Raw genomic sequence first — 24,409 nt, forward strand, 5'->3', positions numbered from 1 at the left:
ATTAAGAAGTGCATATTGAGTTCTCTTATGAAAGATACTTTGTTCATGTCACAAAAGCTAGATTGGTCTCAGGAATTTATCACTGTTCAAATACGCACAATGTGAAGCGTGTCGATATTTCCTTCCATGAAAAAAGCTTCCGCTTCTGTCGAAAAGCTCTCAACTTTATTGGTGATCATGGGTAGCACCAGCTCTGGTTACTTTTATTCAAATCTTAATAAACTGGACAACAAAGAACCTACCTATGAAAAAGAGTGGGAAGTTAGGAAGTTATTTATCGTAATCATACGCTTTATTTGAAACTCGTGGCTGAGTTTTAAGAGGTTACTCGAGTCTTAACTTTGATGGTTTGCCGGCACTTAGTTCTTCGCTAAAAATATTGCACAAACTTCCAATCTATAGAGCTGGTAGACGTACACCTGTCAGGTTACATGAGAGCCGTATCACCGGAGCATTATCCTCCATAATAAAAATGAGAGCAAGGTTTGAAATGGTTCTTCGCTGTGTTATTTGTGTTAACTTAAAACATACATAGTTATTTCAATACAAAATGCGTTGGAGAAATATCATCGTCTGACGAATTAGTAGATTTTTTTACTCACATAAAAGAGAGTAAGCAGAGTGTTTATTAATGACAATTCAATTTCTCAGTTTATGTTTGAAAATTACTTGCATTTTGAATTATTGATTAAGTTTAGTACGTATGTAAAATAATTAATATCTACGATAAGTACTAGCTTTACAGGACTCGCGATTGTTGTGAATTTTAATTGATTGTTTCTTAATTTTAGCGGTCTGCATTTCATTCAACTTTCATGAATTTTATAATTTCCGACTTTCTTCTTGTGCCGGTTAAAGTTCGCTTCATTAATTACGGCGTCACCAATTGAGCTGACATTGTGCGTCTTTCTCGCCAGTCTCGGTTAGCTGGAAAATATAATTTGAGGAACAATCGAGTTTTTTGGCTCGTTTCCTTCCCCAGAGGTCTGAGGAGGCAGCTCGTCGTCGTCCCTAACGACCTTCCCCAATCTAATTACCTCCCCTACGGGAATTCTTCAGCGATGCGAAGCTCAGCCCCGTCTAACGGAATGCTCGGTCTGGGGCTGCTGAATATACCCCGCCCTTTTAAAACTTTGTCACGTTATTCATTTGCTGAACAAGTTTTTTGAAGTTGTTTGTCGTGTGCCCGCTTTTGTCCTGAAATGAAAGACCCGAAGTATATTATGTCGGTATTATGAGGAAGTGGCTGGTAGATTCTGTTGAGGCTGTTTCCATTCATGTTAATATATGCAATATTACTGTGATGCAACATTGTATCTGATTTTGACTTCTATTGGTAAATCCATTGACTTGGAAGGCTTCTATTTACATCCATTGTTTGTTCAATGCCTGGCGATTCTTCAAAATTTGTCCGAGTTCAGGCTAGTGCACCGCTATTCCTGCAGCTGAGATTATCTCTTTGCTGCACGCGTTTCAACATTGACGACAACGATACTGTTTCTTCAAGAGATCTCGAGTCTGGACTGAGTCTTGCATCGTATACAACTCTCATCTATACTCAGCTACTCGGAGTACCCCGTCCTCTACTCTGTCTTTATTGTTCATACTCATTCGTGGGGATATATTGAATACTCGCGGATAATATGATTGGTATTCCACTAGATGAGTCACGGCGAGGATTGCAGCTCTGGTTGACGTAACTGTTCTGATAAAGTAAGTGTACAGATAATGTTATCTTTTAAGTCTCACGTATCCTTGGCTCCGTTCAATGTCCTTACGTCTGAACACACTCATTTGTCAATATGACAGATGCTATAAAATTAATGGGAATTATTCAATAATACCGGCTGAAATAAATAAGCATATTATGATGATACCGCCGGCTATGGCTTGCAGAACGTATGACGAGGGATGATGTTGTGACTGTAAGAGGCATGTGGTGTGGGAGGTTCGCTGCGGCCACAAGTGTATGGCCGCTGCAGGATTACCTAAGTCAAGTATCGATTTTCTCAGCACGTCGGCAGCTGATGAGTCTTCGCTGGTCCACACCATCGTTGTGGTGCCTCCGCTGGTCCACACCTTCCGTGTATCACCCTCGCTGGTCCACACCTTCCTTGTATCACCCTCGCTGGTCCACACCTTCCTGAATCACCCTCGCTGGTCCACACCTTCCTTGCATCACCCTCGCTGGTCCACACCTTTTTTGCATAACCGGCAAAAAAAATAACTTAAATGGTATAGAACTTATGGAATAAGTTCTATATTATTTTGCACGCATAAGTATTATACGAGCTAGATGATCCAAGCGGCACGAGCTATGGCCCCCTGCCTGTGCTTTACTGTCGCTGCTGATTAGCCGTGGGTTTCCTGCTATAGTGAATTATTGTTGCTTTTTATGAGCATGTTTGTTTGTTCTGTTACTGAAGCTCGACATATGGAGCCCGGAGCGCGTGCTGTGTCCCACCAGACATCTGGCGTTGAATCAACGTTAATTCAACATCGTTTTAACACTATTTGCTTAGTTGGTTGCAACATCCAACCAGACATCTGACGTTGAATCAATGTTAATTTCAACATCGTTTCAACACCATTTGCTTTGTTGGTAGCAACATCCCACCAGGCATCTTACTTTAAATTTACACGGCTTCAACGTTGTTTCAGCGTATTTACCTGGTAGGTAGCAGCTTCCCACCTAGCCTCTGATGTTGAAATAATGTTGAATTAACGTTGTTTCAACGAAATTAATTTATAATCAACGTGTTTCTATATTATAAGTATAAAGGGGGTTGGTGATGCTTCCGTAGACCTCACCTAACGCGAGACAAACTTTGAACTTGTGATCTATTTTGTACTGTCATTGAATCGGAACTGATAAGTATGTTTATTTAAGAACCAGCGTTCTATTATCTATTCTGAATTGATTCATGTGTCCTTGAGTGTTTTTCTCCATGATTAATATCGATCGGAACCACATGTATGTTTTTCTCCTTCCGTTTTGTTCAACATGACGTTTTTCCCTTCATATGACTATGTTAACATGATCATTTTGGGTGTGATGGAGCTAATTGTCCTATGAGAACCTTCATGTTATGAGTTTGTAGCGTTGTTTTAGATCTGATTCATATTATAATTTACGATTCACAGCTCAAATTCTATTGTTCATAAATTCCCACGTTTTCAAGTCAACATGTACATTGCGAACGACGTACCGTATATACAGGCAGCTGGCGATAGGAAGCGACAGCCATGCTACAGGATCGACTCGTGGCCAGGAATAGCCCTTGGACCGACCATCTCTACAGCTGCACATTATCTGCCCCCATACCGCTGCAGCTATAACTGCAATCGATACCTCCACCTATACAGTCGTCAAGCGAATGTACACTCTGGAAAATGAATGAGTCATATTGTTCAAATCGTGGCGCACTTTCTTCAGCACGAGCAGAAAGCGGATTCAGCACTGATGCGCCCTCTAAGGCCAAACCGGGTCAAAGATGACTCCCTCGTGATCAAGAAATGCATAGCTATCTGGACAATGACCCGTTTATCCTTCTGAGCGTTTGTCGCTCGCGGCTTGTATGTTAACGTTTCTTTCCTGCGTCTGTGATATTTTGTTTGCACACGAAGCAATGTTATTCCTACGGCTGTAGATAATTGTGTGGCCGCAGTGTAGAATTGATCGGCTCCGTGATCCGTGCTACTGCTGCGTTCAACCGCTTGCGTGAAGGCCCCCTTTTAATTAAAATATGCATGCAAGGGTCGCGCGCGTCATTACTGCTCGTCCTTTGTTCTCACTGTCGGTGCTTTAACGGATTAAAACTAAAGGATGCTGTGCGGTTCAGTTTGTCGGTTGACGAGAATAATTAATTTATTAATTAATAATAATAATAATAATAATTTTTGTCTGTAATCTTCGGACGTATATATTCTGGTGAGTGGAATGATTATCTTACGATCAAGTGTGCGTTTTTCAGTCTTGGCATTAAGAAAGGTCTATCGAGTATTTTTTCTGTTAACTGTTGGTAATATTAGGGAAAATAAATTTTACTAAACACTTCTCAGCATAAAGGTTTTTAATCGTTTGACTGGCTTACTCTGCTTGTAATTTTATAATTTAATCGATCGTCATAGAGTCACTTATTAACTCCCCGACACTTCTTAACTCCCCTCAATGGTGCAGTTTCTTCGATCATCTGCATACAATACTGGAGTTTGCACTAAACTCGGCAAACTACTGGAGTGCCTTGAAATAACTACTTATCATAAATTAAGAGGAATTAATACTTAGTATCCCAGGTATCTACCCAACATCATTGGGTACATTTATATAAAGTCAATTGTTGAGATTCGAGGGTATTTGCCGTAAGTGGTTCCAATCAGCCACTGGTTAAAGGCCTTGCTCGAACCACAGTGTGGTTCAAGCAAGCCTATGTTGGTCCACACGGCTTGAGTGAACCTAGCATATTTATTGACATTCTATTCAAACTGCTATTTATTATCCATGATTTCAAGAACAATGCCATATTTTTAACATTGTAATACCTATTGGCTTTACAGTTACTAAAAACCTTGTAGTGGAAGCTTCTCAAGTTGTCTGTTTGAATCATTGAGTTGCATGAACGAATTGTCCTGTGTGAAAAATAGATTAAAAATTAAATAAATGAATGAAAATAATAAAAAAAATTTATGGGTCGATTTGTGGACAATACGCACCAACGAATTCTCCAGAGTGTGTTGTTGTTTACCCAGCTTTAGGATACCGCATCATTAGCGCTCGATCTTTATGCTCTACTTTATTATTCAGTGTCCCTCCCTAACACCTGCGTTTTCATTCACCTGGATGTCCCAGCCCATTCCAGCTCTTCGCCTGGCAGAAGTTCATGCGAAACCTGTATATTGAGAAACCGCTCACCTTAACATAGAGGGAGACCTCTCAGTTTTATAATAAACGTCGCAGTTTAATAATAAACGTTGAAGTTTAATAATAAAAGTTACATTTTAATAATAAACGTTGCAGTTTAATGATGAACGTTGTAGTTTAATAATAAACGTGCAGTTTAATAATAAAAGTTACATTTTGATAATAAACGTTGCAGTTTAATGATAAACGTTGCAGTTTAATGATAAACGTTGTAGTTTGATAATAGACGTTGCAGTTTAATGATAAACGTTGTAATTTAATAATAAACGATGCAGTTTACTAATAAACGTTGCAGTTTAATGATAAACGTGTAATGGACTGGAAGGGCTGCCCATGCATGGTGAAGCACGAGCACCATTGCACATCACAAGTAACAATTAATGCGTTAACCTGACGGTATAGGATTAGAGTGTTGCGCTTGCACTGCATATTGTGCTTGCGGACCACGTATCATGTCGTGACATTAACAAAATTTGATGCATAAATCATTCACTATTTTTTTGTGGCAGCTTATTGGGGAGATGTTCGACTGAATTTAAGTTTGCGTAAATAATTGTTATTTTAGCGATGACGTACGGATAAATTATCCGTCATGTGAATAATTAGGAAAGGCTTGAGACATTCATTGAGCGATTCACCAATCTCATTGCAGGGTTGCTGCAGCAGTTTGATCAGACGTTTGGTTTAATTTAATCCACATTTTCTGCTGTCCGTTGTCCGCGTTGTCCGCTAAACCGACACGCTTTAGAGCGCGTGAGCAAATAACTGACCACGCCTATCCTGTTCATATATTTTATCTAATATTCCAGATTAACGTCATCTTTGACCGCGGGCGCTTCAGTGTTCCATGAGTTCAGTCTGCGATGGTTGGCGTGTTGGCGAGCTTCGTTTGTTTATCGTGTGCGTAATTTATTAGAAGTTGTGTAAATAAAGATATGTAAATAAACGCAAAGTAGCAGGGGTACGACAGCACACTTGCATGACGCGCGTGCTTGATTGAAGGTCTGCATGCCATCTGATGCTATCCCTACGAAAGCCGCTGTTTGCACTGGTGCGATGCTTTTTTACTTATATGATATTCTTCTTCTGATGATGTTATTAATAATATTTGTGATACTCCTCTGGCTGATGCTGCTTAGGATACTTCTGGTGTTATATAGTCAAATGGAGTAAGACAGGATCGCAGCCTTCATGGGGTAAGAAAGGACCAGCCCATATCATGCATTCTAATTGCACTGAATTTAATTTGATAGAAGAATATGTTAGAGCAATCATTGCATGTCATTTCAGTGCTTGTTTCAACCCTCTTCTGCAAATAATGAATTTCTGGCTAATTTTTAAAGCAAACTTATGTAAAGAAGGGTCACAAAATAGTTAACCCTGTTTGGGAAATAAGCTCTGTCTAATGACAAAAATTTTTTTGGCCAAGTTTGTGGATGTAGGCATGTAACCTCAAGTGATAAGCAACTTTTGAGACATACTAGGCATTCCCACCTGCTACCATCACTGCCTGACATGTATTTCAAAATGGGGTAAAAAAGGACCGGACATGGGGTAAGACAGGACCACTAAATGATCGTGCTTTACCGCACAAGTGGTCCTATCTTACCCCACAAATGGTACTATATTACCCCACAAATGGTCCTCTCTTACCCCATAGTTTATCAAAAATAGCTTTTAAATGAATATATTATGGTGCATTTGTATTGGAGTATTTTGGGCAAATGGAACATACATCTTTTGCTCAAAATAACCATTCTAAATTGTCAGCTTTTTAAGGGGAGTGTCTGCCCCATAATCAAAAATTTTGATTTTCGGTTTTTGTACGCATCTTATCTTAAAGCTTACATTCTGACGCATCTAATGGTACCAAAACCATCTCTGTACGTTGATTTATGCATTCACGACAGATCGCGAAAGGGATAGGCGCGGGAGTTCTTTACCATTGAGATAGGCCGAAAATACCGGTAACGCTTAAATAGCTAGTCTGAACACGCTGTGCTTCAGTTATCTGCCTGCAGTTGTATCGGATGGTTCTTGTGCCGTCGTTCACACCATCCTTGACAGAAATTCAGCTAGAGTATCATCTAGTCTTTGCAACCTTGCACCCTTGAATGTTGTTTTTGAGGTGCACGCGACTTTGTCGGGCCCTACTGAAAAGTTAACTTATTGTCCCTGCAAACCTATCTCCTCCTACAGTTTTGAAGCTACAACAATGAGACATATATCATTCGATTCACAAATAAAAGATCTACCAAACGTTAATGGCATTTTTCCTAATTTTGTTATAATTTGGATTTTNACTGCTGACGCTGCTGATACCAATACTGCTGACGCTGCTGATACCAATACTGCTGACGCTGCTGATACCAATACTGCTGGCGCTGTGTTATCGATGCTCCTAACGCTGCTGATACCAATACTGCTGGCGCTGTGTTATCGATGCTCCTGACGCTGCTGATACCAATACGCTGACGCTGTGTTATCGATGCTCCTGACGCTGCTGATACCAATACGCTGACGCTGTTATCGATGCTGCTGACGCTGCTGATGTCCAGCCTGCCGTGCGGCGGTGTTCGCCACACCTGGCCTCTCGTTCACTTCCGTGTGCTGCATCACCAGCTCGTGCACAGCTGCCTGGTCGCGTGATGCCACAGTCCAGATACTCGGTCCATTTCGCAACCAATTGTGGCCTATTTACGTAGCTCCGATCTTAGGATGAGTCGCTTAGGAGTAAAACTCGTTTCGTTAAGCACTTATTAAGAACGCATTTAGTGCGTGACAATATATTTTAAGAATATTTTTTTTACACGCCCTTCTATTTAGTTTATACTTAACCTAATATTTAATGTATGACCGCGCTTATCAAAATTTGATTGCTCGTTTTTTTTTTCTTGCATTTGTTAAAGCTATTTCGAACGCCCCGAAATGTAGGTAATCTTATGGATATGAAAGAATGAGATTAAAAAAATTGATTTGGCTTGTCTTTTAATTGAAGTGGGCAGCTTTGATGACAGGATGAGACATCGAGACCTGCCATTGATGTGAGTGTCGTCTCATCTCGCTAATGCCTGCCCCTCTCGCCCCTCATCGATCTTAGCAAATATGAAGAGCCTTTCGTTGTTGCCCGTCCATGGCTCCACATGACCTGGCACTGACGATGTGACGTGCTGGCACTGACGATGTGACGTGCTGGCACTGACGATGTGACATGATGGCACTGACGTCGTGACATGATGGCACTGACGCCGTGACATGATGGCACTGACGCCGTGACATGATGGCACTGACGCCGTGACATGATGGCACTGACGCCGTGACATGATGGCACTGACGTCGTGACATGATGGCACTGACGTCGTGACATGATGGCACTGACGTCGTGGTCTGTAGTCGTTGCTCAAAGGCTTCGTTTCAAGATGTCGTGCGGTGACTATCATCTTAACCACGGTTGTGAAGTCGCGTTCCATGTCTGCGATTGATGATATTATTTGAATCCTAAGTTACTCGCACTAGGATCCTAGTTTTTGTTATATTCGTCATCTAAGTCCCAGGTCGTAATTGTTAATCTGATAGAAGATGTCAGTAGTAAAGTTTAAACTGTGACGTATTGCACGTTGTGAGTATTTCATCTTATATATTTTATTCAGTGTGAATATAAGTAACATCGTTTATGGAGAAAAACATCGGAAAAATATGTCTTTTGCCAATAGCCTTTATGTATAACCTTTGCTGATGCAGCCCATTATTCTGATGCCTTGTTTACTCTCAAGTCTCTTGGCTTCTCGCCTCTCCTCTTCCCAGTTTCCATTGTACCGCTCGAGCTTCCCTTTGTGTGCTTCGTAAAACTCGGCGATTGCCTCGAGATGAGTTCATTGAACGCTTGATTATTTTGGATGCGCGTGTCTCGCGTAATTTGCTCGAATGTCGTTTTTTTATCCGCTCTGGAGCTCTTGGGACTTTTATTCCATCATTGCTGTGTTTACAAGTCTGACCTCAAGTGCCCTAATCGCGCCGAAGTTGCAATAATCCAGCAACTTTCCATCGTCATTGTCGTCCTTTCCGCCGACGTGTCTCTGGGCTTCGTATTTCGGTGATCTGTGCTTGGGAAAAAACTTGTCGTAATGAGGTCGTTCAGCATCGTCGCGGTAATCAATTGGCATATTTCAATACTGTGTGGATTGATCGTCAAAGTGGAATATGATAATTTATGATTACTAAAAAGGTAGCAGTGTGTTTCCCCTTGACTTAAAACTTCCAATCAAGAATTTTCAAAACAAACACATGCGTGATGAGGATAGGGTTGTTTTGAAATTATGTTTAAAGGAATATTATTGGTCCACTATAATGAGCTGAACAGCTTCACCTGCACCAGCTGCATTCAGGTGTGCGCTGGGCGCAGGTTTTTCATCAGTTTTGTTATTATTGACGTGGCGAGTTGATGCTTCTCGTAAGCTGTGCAGGGGCGGTATACGTTAAGAGGAACTGGGATGACTAAACTGTGCATGCAGCCTCGACAGGTTAATTAACTACATAGATGTTTAGGCAATTGCTGCTTCCTGGGCATGAATTCGAACAACCACTTCTGGTGATATTTGCATGGATTTCTGCAATCTATAATTTTGAACATTTACTTTAATTAACATTACGGAAAAAGCTAGGACATTGATACAATATTATTCACTTATGGCTACTTTATACATTAAAAGTACGCTAAAATCTTACAATATCCTCTCACTTATATTTATTCTTAATTTAGTCTATCTTAACCGGGAAAGAGTATCCAGGGACCAGACATAACTTACGGTCACAGGAACCAGTTCTTGAACTCCTCGGGAGTACAGACCGCGAGCTATGCACTCTATACGAAATTAATGGGTCGTATCGTCCAAATAGTGACGCACTTCCTTACCATCAGCTCTGATCAATGTAGCACTGATACGTTCTTTTGCCGAGCTAACTGTGTCGTGGCGACCCACTCTGGAGCGGAAAGTGCATCGCTATTAGGACCAAAGCCTCGCTTATTTCTGTGAGTGTAACCTGCCGTCAGCTGTACCGCTCGCCCCGCGACGGCAGTCTAGCCGGGCTGCCCTCGCAGCTTTTTATGCCGCGACTGCCTCTTCGTCTCAGCCGAAACACGATTTTTTTTGGTCCAATTGATCCCTGCCAGTCGGCGGACTTGGCCTTCATCTGCACATGATGATCCCTGCATTCATTTATCTAACCTGAGTGCTCGAGTGCTCTCTTGTTTTTTGCTTTCTTTCGTTTGTTACGTATGTCATTGCATTTGTTTTTCCGTGCAGGTGTGAGCTCTACCTTCATAAAACTGGGTTACCGCCTAAGAATTCTCAATTGCAATGTAATTGCAATTTTTCATTTAAACACGCATCTTTGCAATGGAGGTGCCGATGGAAAATATGAAATACAGTCATGGTCATGCCATGGATGAGCGGGAAGTGAATATGAAACACCGTCATGGTCGTGGCATGGATGTGCCGGAAGTGAATATGATACACCGTCATGGTCGTGCCATGGCTGTGCGGGAAGTGAATATGATACACCGTCATGGTCGTGCCATGGATGTGCCGGAAGTGAATATGATACACCGTCATGGTCGTGCCATGGATGTGCGGGAAGTGAATATGATACACCGTCATGGTCGTGCCATGGATGTGCCGGAGAAGCCAGAGATGTGCTAGAAAAAGTTGACTTTAATTTCAGCGAGCGAGTCACGCAAAGCTCGCTCAATTTACGACGCCCGAGTGCCGGTTTAATTGCATGCCCCTTCAATCGCCTCTTTCAAGGCCCACCCATTTCAGTCTCAAGTAATCGCCTCCGCAAATGAGCGCGCATGACAAACGTCCTAGCGTTTGCCAAGCGTCTAGTAGCTAAACAACAAACGACGCTTGTGCATGAGGGTACTACCTGTTTCAGAACTAACCTCCATACCATGACAAGTGGATTCTAGTCTATTAAATTTTATATGATTCAAAACTTTTAGAAACATGACCGATCCTGCTAGTGGCAGCTAGTCAATTTAATAAGCGACTCCTGTTGTGTTGCGAATTTCACACTCTCAAGGAGGTAAGACCGCGTTCAAGTTAAACGTACACGAATGAATGACACTGCTCGAACGTATCGTTTAGTTTATCAAGCGCTTCACACTTTGGAATTGTTGCTATACATCTAACCGGAAATGTATTTTTTTCTAGCTTCTGGCGATATATCGGCCATATTTCCTCTCGTTCTCCTCGCATTGTCCTCGCTTCCGCCATGAGCAAGTCAGTATTTCCCAGACTTTGGCTGGGAAATACTCCGAAGATTTTACCGTTTGACTCGAGTTTCTCCTCAGTATCGTGGGAACTTGGTTTTCATTATGTCCCTTGCAACGGCTCCTGACTTACACTGCCGGCTCCTATGTTGCAGAACTCCTCATCGCCGTGATCTGTCCCAGGAACCTCTTATAGGTTTGGTGTCACTTAACCCTCTACGCCGTATGTCACTCTCCGGGAACATAACCTTCAATTTGAATTATGCGTAAACTATTGAGAGGAGCAACCTGAGGACGTTTGTACGCAACAGAGAACATTTTAAAGTTGTTGTTCGTGGCTGCAACCATCAGTGCAAATTATTTTGCGCTCACTAGAACGTATCCTTTTTGGGAAGTAGGCTTGTGGCAATATTACTCCGGTTACTCATGCCAGGCGGTAGAGGGTTAATAGTGAGCTAGATTTAGGCCAGGGACTGAGGTCACTCGGATAATGTTTACTGTTGAAATAGAGCTTAGATGGTGAGGTTGCGTCGCATGCCAATAGCTTCTGATATCGATGCTAGTGAGTCGACGTCAGTTAATTGTGCCTGATATTCGTGCCAGTGTATAGAGTTTATACAGAACTGTAGAGATTCTGGGACGGTAGCTCTGGTCTTCTCGTGTATATCGCTGACAGCTTTCTGATGGAATACGGACTTGAATTATTGGGCCGTCCAAGATCCTCGCATTTAGCTAGGCATCTGGGGCCAAACATCAAAAATCCTCTAAGCAAGCTTAGCGGCCTAAGTTGCACAGCGGACGATTTCTCGCCTGTGATTGGTGGGTTTAGCTTGAAAATCTGTCGGTGATTTAGGAACTCGTAGCTATTTTAGAAAGTAAGGCTCCAGGAGTTTTACTGTGTCTGTTTAAGTAGTGCCGCGTTTGGAGTACCATTCTGAATTTATGAATCTTTCATACGTTATAATTATTACCGAATAATTCAAATGTGAAGCTGGCTGTGGAATATCGACGTCCTTACAGCTTAAGCTTTGGATGCCTGCGTTTTATTAATTAATGAGGCGTTGCAGGCATAACTTTAGTGCGCGCTCCTGAATATGAAGCGAAGCTATTCCTGGGCTTGTTTCCTTACATAGTTTATTGGCGAGGCGTGAATGGAGCTGCCGGTTTTCCTTAGCGCCTTGATTTCCTGATCGTCCTCCTCCCTTTCTCCTTTCCCCTCCTTCCCTCCCACCTTCCCCTTCCTACTCTTCCCCTCTCCCTTTCCCTCTATCATCACTTTCACCTACCTCTCTTCTCTCTCTCTCCCTTCTCTCTCCCTCTGTTTTTCCCCCTCCTCTGCTTTTCCCTCTCTTCTGCTTCCTCCCCCTCCCCGCTGGTGGTCCTCCGTGAGGGCTGATCGATACGCTCGACCAGCCCGTCGTGCCGCCGCCCCCTGGCACGAATGCACGTGCTGGTACGTGGTGCACGTGCTGGTACATGTTGCACGTGCTGGTACATGGTGCACGTGCTGGTACATGGTGCACGTGCTGGTACGTGGTGTACGTGCTGGTACATGGTGCACGTGCTGGTACATGGTGCACGTGCTGGTACGTGGTGCACGTGCTGGTACGTGGTGTACGTGCTGGTACATGCTTGTTGCCTGGTGCATATATACAGATTATTTATTAAATTATTTTATATTTTTTTATTAATAAATTGTATATCATTATCTGATATACAATTTATTAATAAATTGTATATCAGATAAGTTTGTAGATGATGTACTGCTGAGCTGAAGAAATGAAATGCCCCGCGAAGAACATGATACAGAACTGTGAGCAGGTATGCAGGAACGGAAGTTCAGACTTTATATGATCAGCTTAGAAGCATATTTAATGCCATTGTTGCAGCTGTTGGTCTAGAATCAAGAGACATCAGCTCTTACGCCAAGGCCTCGGCATACAATAGCTGCGTGCGACTGTAGGCTTCACAATATTTTTGGTGAAGTATAAGCCACCAATATTAACAACCGTCACTCGGTACCTAATTTTGTCCCATCTCCATAATTGAACAATATTTCAAACCAACACGAAGCCGAAGAAGAGCCTTTTATTCTCTTCCCACCAAGTGTTTTTTTTTTTATTATTATTCTCGAACCAGGACATGCCATCAGAGTGACTTTTGGCCTCTCACACGCAAACGTTTAATTAGAAGATAACATTCACGGCTTTCGTTGTCGGTATTTTATACCCTGTGAGGTCGTGAGATTATAAGTTGTAGGATTTAAGAAAGAATATGATGGCTATTCTTAGCGAGTTAACACCTAGTACTTCGTGCAACGTAAGCGCAAGATTAAATTCATAATTCAGGGCAGACAGCAATAATTCAATATGTCCTCAGACTGCAGAGAGGCATTTTCGACTCGAATTCAGTGAATTAATTTCACAGTGACAGCAGCCAAGATAGTTAAAGTCAGCACAAGAATGGCTGCCCACACATTCTGACATTGTTTTTTATTAAATCATCTGTTATTATTTTCTGGTATTGCAAGGCCAAGCGTTTATTAGTTTTTCGTTAACTTAGGCTAAACTCCCAGCCTCTCAGAAAATGTATAGCCCAATGAACTATTATGCCTTTGTGCCTTCCGAACTTTTATGCCTATATCATAAATACTATAAATACTGTAGAAAAGCATTCTTACTTTTTACCAGTAAATATTCTCAATCGAGGAAAATTTGTTAAATACTTTGTTCTACGTATATTTAAGTGACCATTCATTCCCAAACACTAGAACACTTTGCCCTGCCAACTTAACCAATCAGTACAGTTAGCCATCGTAATATCAACAGTAGGTTACTGCTTAAACTATCAGTGAATCAATGGGTTATCAACAGCTATAAAAGGATAATAAACAAATGCGTGCAATGCACATGACATCAAGAACAGTGATTATATTAATAACCAATTATTTTTACAAAAAAAAAAACAGCGAACGCATCAATAACAGCGGCTATATTAAAAATACATTTTTTCCCTGACTACATTCACAAATAACATTTCCTTAAATCAATCATTTGCTCCCAAAATTAAGAATGACTTCATCAGGAATCTTGACCTCCTCATGAGTAATCAGGACCTCTGCATCAGCACTTTCCACCGTTCATTTTGAAGAAATTTAACTTCCTGTACCCACAATCAAGCTCCTTCGACGTTGTTATGCTCGATACTTCGACACCGTCGCCTTGCAGGACTGAACTCAACCTATAGTAGCTAAACCTAACTCAATCTATAAGCTAAAATCCTCATCCCCTGTATTCCTCGAGATGTACAATTTTCCGTCGTCGATCGAGTCGGTTTATCAGACGAGTCACTTATGCCCCCTTTTCTGCTAGTGCCTGCATGAAGATTGTTGGGTCTTAGATGAACTTGCGCTACGTTTAATTAACCGAACTTTTCGTATCGTCTGTGTCGGAAGACTCGCCGTCCCTCAGATTCTCTGCATGATGAATTCAGTTCCTTTGATTTGTCCCAGGAGTCTACAGTAGAAATACATTGAGATTGCGAGGAAACCCTACTTTTCAAATTTTATTTACAATTTGAGGAGGCTTGATTTTGTTCCAAAACCCTTATCGTCCATAGACTTGCAAACTGTTGATGTACTGTCATCCCCTGTCCCCGTCGAGTTGCATCTGCTCTCTGATGTTATGTTTACTTCCTGAAGATTTACATTGCATGTTGCTCGACGATTCGCTTGACTCAGTTTTCGAATCAGAACCTAGGCTGTTGGACAAAGGCGTTCTAATGACTAAGTTATATTTTTTATGCCATGATTTGACGCAGGTGTTCCAATCTTGCGTTGTTGGTGATGTGCCTGGCATTTAGCACGCCATTTCTGAGCTACAGGGCTACAGTGCTTTCTATTATCCGTTGCCGTTCCTCATTGATCTTGTCTTGATCAGCTTCGAGCGTGATGATTTCGCGAAGAATTTCTTCGCAGGAGCGCTGGTCCATAGTTTTTAGCTTGAGCACGCTTGCGATAGGCGGGACAACACAGTTTTGACGACTAGTGAGATTATTAAGTTTTCAGGGCAATAACACCTAGCGACAGGTAGATAGGATACTTCCGAAACGTCAATTTTGCAAGCGAATAACGAATTTCAATTCCGTGTCGTTGATGCGAACCATCGTGCCTCTAACGTCGACAATTAGCTACTACCCATACGCAAACCAAGAAATTCAAATCTAAAAATACAAATTAATTTAGATTTCAACTTAATTTGTTTTTATTGTCAAATTTTTATGCATTTTGATTGGAAATCCTTCTTATTTGGTGTAGTTTTTTTTGCATTCTGAGAAGAGAATTAATAAAGTTCTACCTCGTTAGCGCACTATTGCTGGTCATAAATTAGCTAAAAAAAAAGTTTTACAGAAGTATAATTAGAAGAATTTATCAAAATTTAATATTTACTTGAAGTCTTAACTTATACTAGTAGTGAAGAAGATTATAAATTTGGGATTACTGAGGCGAGATAAATTCCAGTGAAACATTTCTTGTAATACCAGTAATTTCGGTCAGTACAAGTAGTTTTTAGTAAGTAATTTTTGTACCACATCCACCAATCCTAGGTAATTCCATTGAAGGTGAGTGTAACCGAAGCTTCTTGATTTCGTTCATGAAGCAGCAGGCTTCCTCAGTTTCATTCTCAGCTGTAGCGCCGTAGGCATCAGCTGTAGCGCCATATGCATCAGTTCTAGCGCGGCATATGCATCAGTTCTAGCGGCTTAGCCATCAGCTGTATTGCCATAGGCATCAGCTGTAGCGCCATAGCCATCAGCTGTGTGGTCACCGCACTTGCCAGGATACGCCACGAGTTCGTCTTATCGATCAACTCGGAGCCCTCGCCACGTCGCCTTGCTTCCCTGCTCCTGTCCCAGCATCGTATTTGCCGACCTTCAGAGTGATACTCGCATGAAGTTAAAAGCTGTTCTTTCTGTGGGAATTGAGGGTTTTAAAGGATCTGAATTTTGTGTTAGGTATGGAGTGGTTTCGAGTTAGCTCGTTGATAGCAAACATTTGCCGTTTGATTCTTTAGTTTGTATAATGTTCCTACCGTTGTAATCCCAGGACAGATTTAGGTATCAATTACAAAGCTGATGTGTGGTATGTGCAAGGCAGCGTTTCCGTCTTATTGTATCATCTGACGCCAGGACTCGTCGAGTCTCAACGCTGCAAATGCCGAGAATATGTCTTTCCACACGAAGCTAAGCGCTACACACGACTCAGTCTATCCCTTGATTCGCTACATTGTGACCAAATCCTATGTAAATGTGCATTTTGCGCAGCTATGGGTTGCAATTTTAGCTAGAAGCGTGGCGCAATTTGAACAAAAATTATGTCTGAATTCTTGTCCCTGTAAATTTATTTCTGCCAATGATTTTCCTGCTGTTAGCTATCAAGGCGACTATATTCTTTTATCTCAAAGTATCTTTTTGAGAACCTTCTTCTTCGTCTTCCGAATGCTTATAATTCAGTACAATAGTTGCTCTGACAATGGTTGCTTTGCGTTACTCAAATATCTCGCTATCTGCCAATATCAGCTGTGACTGCTACCGTACAATGCTGTCATTTTTTATAAAATATTTTTTGAAAATCCTGTATGGTAGGTTTGTGTGATCGAGCCATTCGCTCTATATTGAAATGTTATATTGTTTTCAACTTTAGCTCGAAAGGGTCTTCCTCCAGATAACATTCCTTTGGCGGAAAAATTTATGACGCGATTCGATGTAATAGTTTTTTTTTAAATCTCGGAGATTACCTGTCCCAAATAATGCCGGGTATGGTTGCCAGTATTATTTATCCTTGTCATTGACCTGTATTTTGTATCGAATTTATTGCTGGAACATTGGTTATTGCTACTCAAATTTCAAATTTAATCCTCCGCGATCTGACGAAATTTCAAGGAAGTTTGATGCATCGACGTACCATATTGTGTTAATGACACGTCAGAGGCGTACGTGTGGCCACGCCCCTACCTCTACGCTGAGGAAAGCCCCATTACCATCCACCCTGTGCCATGTCTTGTGACGCGAGCTAATACGTAAACCCTCTAGACATTTGACGTTGCAATAACGTTGTTTTAACGTTGCTTTCAAGAAATAAGCTCGTATAATCAACGTTGTTTCAACGTCACTTCCCTGGAGGGATTGATACTTAGATACCTGCACAATTGCTTGTTTTTGAACCGTACCCGCAGCATCACTTAGCGTGAGGCCTAATTTCATTAGTTCGACTTATTTCACTACCTTAATCATTTCGTTACCTCGACTAATATCATTGCCTAAATTATTTTTTTTACTTCGACTCGTATCATTACCTAAATACTATTTTTACCTTTATTAATTTCATTATCTAACCAATTAAATCGCCTCGAATTTCATCACGTAACTTATTTCATTATCTACCTAATTACGCCTCCGCGAGACATGCGGTTTATTAGTTGCAATGCGCAGCGCTACGGTGAAAGACGCCTTACTCAGACGGCCGAAAAGTTCCCACACTCTCCGCGGCTTCCTTCATTCTAGCCCAGGAACGAGACTGAAATGACGAGAGCGGCGCTTGTGAGGAAAACTTCATAAAATCCCAAGCTCGACGAGGACTTCAGTTTTATTTCTGACTCATATCGCTGGTCGTTTCCTGTGCTTCTATTAGGTCTTGTCCAAACGACTTCTTGCTGAACTAAAGTAAAGTTAAGGTTATGCCCTGCACCCTTAACGTATTTGTTGGTTGGAATGATCGATGCATGAAAATCACTTAGGTCGATCACAGCGTTATTTCTACATTAGTGTCTCATTTGGAATTCTGCCGTTTGAAAATGTAATTTATTTTCTAGCGAAAACTAAAAAGCTTACCTACATTTACCAAACTGGCGCTTAAGGGGAGCGTCTACCCTAAAATTGAAAATTTTCACTTTTTCGGTTTTTATACTCATTTATAGGAGGAGATAGATTTCTACAGTACCCCCTTTTTTGGCCGTTTTCTAAGAATTTCACGTTTTCTTTTATTTTTTCGAAAAATTGACACGAATAAAAGCTGTCTATTTTTTGATTTGACATATGTGTACCAAGTTTCAAAGTGATCCGTCTGTAAATAGCCGAGATAATTTTTGGGGCAGACGCTCCCCTTAAGAACCGAATGCTTCTGTTTTTGTTATTATTCTATTATATTATTTGCTATTATTTTGTATTATTATTATGTATTATTGCTATTATTTTATAATATATATTATTTTTGTTATTATATATTATTATATTAACATTGAGAAGTACAGCAATCTCCATGATGCATGATATTTACCGCTTTGATTATTTATTTTCTAGAAGTCGGCATTCGAGTTTGATTATTTCAAGGTTTCTTCTCAAGCAAATTCACGTTCGAATAAAGTAATAAAATATTCACGTTTGAAAAATTGAACATCAATTGCTCACCATTACGAATTTCACGAGCACTGGGTAGAGACCTGCACGCGCATATTGCTGTGGGAAAACGAACGCTTCTTCTTCTTGCACGCAATGGCTCGAGTGGCGACATTAAAGCGGGCGATTGGCGCGGGAATATTGCAATTGCAGCCTCCTGTAATTTACGACATAATCAAGAGCGACTTTATGAGTTCCTGCCGCCGTGTTGCTGACTAGTTGCTTGATTTCCTGGTGTGCAATGGCGAATTTTGTTTGGAAAAAGCGTTAAAGTGGGAAAAAGTCAATTTATTTATCCCAGCAAAATTTTTTTGACGACATCTGTGAAGAAAAATGGATAAAAATAGCCGTAAAAGCGATGCGAGGAAATTACAACTTCAATATAGCTTTCCTTGTGTGACTGACAATGTCTATATAAATGGCAAGGCCATCAAATTGCCATCTTCCACAGCTTTTTCCATGATGATAGAAATGGATTCTCCAATATGATATGCAGCATCACAAAATTAATGACATTTTCATTTCGTATGTTGCTCCAGCTCTCACATGCCACTATTGCCATCTTCAGTACTTTTAAAATTCCATCAAATATTAGGAAGAATCCCAATTTTTATTCAGCAAGTATGGAAACCATGCAAATTTCCAAGTAGGTATATTGACTTGATTTATTTGGCTCACACTTTTCGTTAGTTCTTGATTCTATCCATTAATATTCTAAACTTTTGAATTTTACTATGATTGTGAAGTGGGATCATTTACACAATAGTTTTACTTGTAAAGTGAAGACTAAAAAAGTAAACATTGCCGGTTTTTATTCGGCTATGTTTTTGATAACGCTTCTTTTTTCTCTAAAACCTCCAGGTTTTTTACCCACACCGCTACGGATCCTGGTATAGGTATGATTTGCGTGCGAGGAAAGGCATATGTATATCGGGCCATACTGTGACACTCTGTGTAGACCAGGTGGCTCTTGTGAGTACACACCGTCTTCCTTGCTTCTCGTGAGTTCGACACACTCGCCTCCAACTTTATAAATGTTTAGTGTCCTCTCTAAACTTCGCCGCTCAACACAACATTCCTATCCAGATTGCATCACAGCTCTGTATCTACAATGATCTTTACTGCATGATGTTTTTGATCATTAAATTCTTGTTATTTATAACTTTGCATTCACGATGATCTTCGCTGCATAATGCTTTTCATCGTACGGATCGTAAGTACTATTCGTTTTTAGCTCTGTTTACATAATTATTTTTGCTAAATTATGTTTTTAATCATGCAAATTTTAATTGCTTGTTTGTGGCCTGTATATGTGCATCTTGGCTGCATAATATTTTTCATTGATCAAGTCATAATTATTGTTAGTCTTGGTGCTCGGAGAAAAATTACGCGAATGATTCCCCTATATCAAATATAGTACTCATGTATTTATGGTGAAATTATTGGATGCGCTAAACGCTACTTTACTTTGATACCTATGAAGCTCACACCTGACGAGGTGCTTGCTTGACATGCACGATTGTGGGCTGAATGATGAACAATTATGTAAGTTCATAATGGTGATTACAGAATTTAATTTTGACGGAAGTTCCGAAATAGAGGAAATCAGACAGTAAGCTCCGAAATTTGTTTAATGTGAATATTAATATGATGAAATTTTCAATTTGTTTGAATCATCATGTTGGTATCACAATGGCTCAAATTTATTCCGGTTTCCAGCTTTCATTTAGTATTTAAAAATTTAAATAATTCCAGACGATAACATTCAACGTGATTAATTGTTCATTCTTTTTTGTCGAGGATATATTTGGGATTACATTGACCATCCTCTTCCATGACGTTATCAAATATTCGCGTGCATGCAGGTTGGTGGATGTGGTGGGTGGTTATCGGGTTTCTTAGTTTCTAATATGAAGTAAATTAATTAATAGTTAACGATTCATTTCTTGTTGATTTAGATTTATATAAGTGACATCCGTTTGATTCTTTTTCAGAAATTTTCCTTCGTCAATAGTAATGATCAATATTCTGATAAGACTTTCTGGTGACATTTGTTATATTCATACGTGTAATTGATATACTTTCAAAAAATTGTCACGCAAATTATGCGAACGGATATGTTTTGTCATTTTCTGATTTTGATAATGTATCACACCTTTCCTCGTGGATAAGACGTGACCAATCAAGAGTACGACATCAGCGTCACACTCGGTTATCAGTTCTAGACGAGACTATCACGATTACTGCAGCTCAGTCTTGTTCCAGTTGTTGTAGCCTCTGCCTTGTTTGTGGTGTGTTCTCTACTGAGCCTCGCTGTGCTGCACCGAGGCTTTTCTTCAAATTTTGCAGTGGATTATAAAGTATTTATAGCAACGACGTATCTCTGCGGGAAAATGTTCAAGTGTTAGGATTTTTGAACGCACCGCTATTTCTTTATCCCGAACTCAATGTAATTGTAGCGTCTCTCCGAGGAGAATTTCAATTTTCCGCGTAGTGTTTATAACTCACGCGCCGGCTCCAAATGAGGTTCACTGCGGAATTTTGTTGCTTGAAATTGAATAATTGAAAAATGCCTGTTCGACACATTTTATTTCATTTTATTTTCGACAAGCGTTTCCATGTATCATTGGACACGTGAAGTTCATTATTGTAATCTTCAATTTAAGCTAGGTATGTAATATTTCAACTTGAATGACGGACTGCGGAATACGACATGTTTATGTCGTTCCCCTTTATCTTCAAGTTGACTTTCACTACATCATTTCAATGTCGGCCGAGTGTAATTTTTATTTCCGTAGGCTAGCTGCCTGGCACCTGTAATGCCTATACAGTGTGCAGATGCCTTGAGCCCGGAATTCCGAGTGACGGAGAACATGTAAGCGAGCGAATTTTGAACTTGGCCCACACAACCAAAAATAAAAACGAGTTTGTAACTCAGACTGTTACACAATCACTTTTTAAGCTCGATTGACCAATCACATACGATAAATTAGCCGTTACGTGTACTTTGACGGCTATGTATACTTTTGTTGGTATATAGGCGAGTTTTGATAGTACGGCCTTTGGATTACAGAGATGAGAGACTTTTCCATCCTAACTCGCTTTGTTCACAAATGCTCAACTCGAAGAAACGGAAAGGGACGGCCTTACAGACACTAGCATGAATTCTTATCAGACAATCCATACTCTCGAGGATATCTTTGCGGCATGGAGATAAAGTGTTCACAATCTGCTTTATCATTCGTTTGCGATTACTTGTCTTCATTTGTGACTCATTTCTTGAGTTCTACTATTTTATCTTATAAGATACCACATCGAGGAAACATCTCTTTTGTTAAATGTTATTATATTCTAACAATAAAATTCAAATGTCCTAGTACAAATTTGCAATAAATATTCATGCACTCAAGTGCATTCATCAGGAAGCGCTGTTCCAGGCTATAGTACACATGTGTGTGTTTTCCGCCTTTGAATGCCTATAATATTGAATATTTTCATCGATTTGATCCTTGAGCGTCCGAAAGAACGTTCATTCAATTAACGATTTTCAATTACGTATCGTGTTATTTTCATTTATTTATGTTCTACAGCTCTCTTTAGCTTATATTTAGAGTCTCGGAATACTTTGACTCAGAGGAATACTTTCAACTTTTAGGTACTCGGAATACTTTGGAAACGTCATTTTCATTGCTAACGCCGCGCCTCCATGAATCGATTTCAAAATTCTGAATCTTCTATCGAAGATGCCGGCGAGCTTCGCAATGGGTGAGTGACTTTATTAATTCACTAATACATCGAGGATTCACGTGTCTCGGTCGCTTCGATGGTGTCGGTATCAGGGATCGAGCGAGATATTCTGATGTATCGGGCAATCTTGTCGATGCAGGTTTCAAATTTGACGAATGCTGTTGCGTGTTGCCAACTTCGCCTGCATGGGTGACTGCAGTTTATGGAACTACTCTCGTGGGTAACTTTTTTTATCATTTTTTAAATGATGAAAGATATCGGTCGTGTTTTCAAAGCACGAGACCAGACCTTGTGGCTGTAAATTAAATGAACGCCTCGTCTTACGGCTAATATCCCTTTTTGTTCTTTGGAGTTGAGACCAATACATAAAAAAATTTTCATTTTACTTTTCCCAAATTAATCTTTCACTCTCTTAATCGCCAAAATAAAACGATTTTATTTAGATTAATTCTAAATAAAATTATTCGAATTAAACCTCATAAGAATACGCTTCTTTATGATTAGACGTTTAGTTTCAGTTAGAAAATTTTATTAACTTTTTAAACTGGCGCATTGCAGACGTGGCTCTGAGATACAGTGGGGGGAAATAAATATTCGTACACTTGAAAAATCGTATTTTAATGTATGTAAGTACACAAACTTAAAGTATTTTTGAATACTATGCGTCTCTATACATAATTTAAATCACTTGGCCTGTTAAGTTTGTGTACTTACATACATTAAAATACGATTTTTCAAGTGTACGAATATTTATTTCCCCCCACTGTATGCCCTGCACGAGGCGCGAGGGCAATCACTGTTATAATGCTAACACAAACACCTGGTTTTATTCAGTGGAATATCGTTAATAACGATTAATTTCCTAGTATTGCACCGTGAACCGTGTAACGAGTGGTTAAGTTTTCCCCACCGTATGTAATGAGAACACGTGCAGCTTCACTCATATTCGAAACACGACATCCCAATCGTTTATCTCAGCGACGCCTTACCCTTAGCTCAGGATTTATTGAAACAGTATTTAACAATGTCTACTCAATAAAATACCTATCATTATTGTTCATAAAATAGAAACAAACGGTATACCAATTCAATAATGTGCGGGCATGTGAGACAGGCATATTTGATAGACTGCCATACAATCAATTGACTCCACGGATTGCTGCATACCAAATTATTTTATTACTTTTGGAGTAAAAAATGTGTTCTTAATTGATCCAAATATGGTGCCTTTTATGCTTCATAAAGGCACTGAATATTATCGCGTGCAGTTATTAAAACTAGTTGGTTTTGTCTTGGCAACAGCTTACTGCTTTTGTGCATTAAATACAAGAGCTCATATGGGAAGCAAAGTTCATTGCTTTGAGTAATCATTAGATTACTATGACTGAGATAGTTGTGATTAATTTATGTACTTTATATTTCATAAATATTTTGCAATATTGAGTACCTAATAAAATTTGAGTAATCATTAGACTACTATGACTGGGATAATTGTGATTAATGTACCTACTTTATATTTCATAAATAGTTTTCAATATAGAGTACTAAGAGCATGTTTGCATTGCAGTGAGGTGAGCATCTGCCAGGCGCGAGCGTCTGTGATGCTCTACGATGACGGCACCAAGAAGTGGGTGCCCGCTGGCTCGTCCTCGGGACTGTCCAAAGTGCAGATCTACCATCACACCGGCAACACCTCCTTCAGAGTCGTCGGCAGGAAGATCAATGATCACGAGGTGAGATATGGCAGAGATCTTTCTCTGTTGGGAGAGATCATTCCCTGCTGGGAGAGATCATTCCCTGCTGGGAGAGATCATTCCCTGCAGGGAGAGATCATTCCTTGCTGGGAGAGATCTTTCTCTGTTGGGAGAGATCATTCTCTGCTGGGAGAGATTATTCTCTGCTGGGAGAGATCATTCCCTGCTGGGAGAGATCATTCCCTGCTGGGAGAGATCATTCCCTGCTGGGAGAGATCATTCTCTGCTGGGAGAGATCATTCCCCTCTGGGAGAGATCATTCCC

The 24,409-nt window shown here is 40.4% G+C and overlaps 1 protein-coding gene across 4 annotated transcripts in view; it reads left to right on the top strand.

Annotated features, from left to right (window-relative positions):
- Positions 1–24,409, top strand: part of LOC108668193 (protein enabled) — a 66,291-nt gene that overhangs the window by 26,704 nt on the left and 15,178 nt on the right. For 2 of the 4 annotated variants that reach the window (XM_047881145.1, XM_047881146.1), the window contains exons 1-2: positions 22,288–22,409; positions 23,959–24,124. In XM_047881145.1, coding sequence (XP_047737101.1) covers positions 22,351–22,409; positions 23,959–24,124 — 225 coding nt within the window. In that variant the 5' untranslated portion in view covers positions 22,288–22,350. Of the gene's footprint in view, positions 1–22,286; positions 22,410–23,958; positions 24,125–24,409 lie in introns of those variants that run through there. The other 2 variants (XM_047881148.1, XM_047881147.1) reach the window with 2 other exon arrangements.

Source organism: Hyalella azteca, unplaced genomic scaffold (genome assembly GCF_000764305.2).
Source record: "Hyalella azteca isolate HAZT.00-mixed unplaced genomic scaffold, Hazt_2.0.2 contig7177, whole genome shotgun sequence".
Lineage (NCBI taxonomy): Eukaryota > Metazoa > Arthropoda > Malacostraca > Amphipoda > Hyalellidae > Hyalella > Hyalella azteca.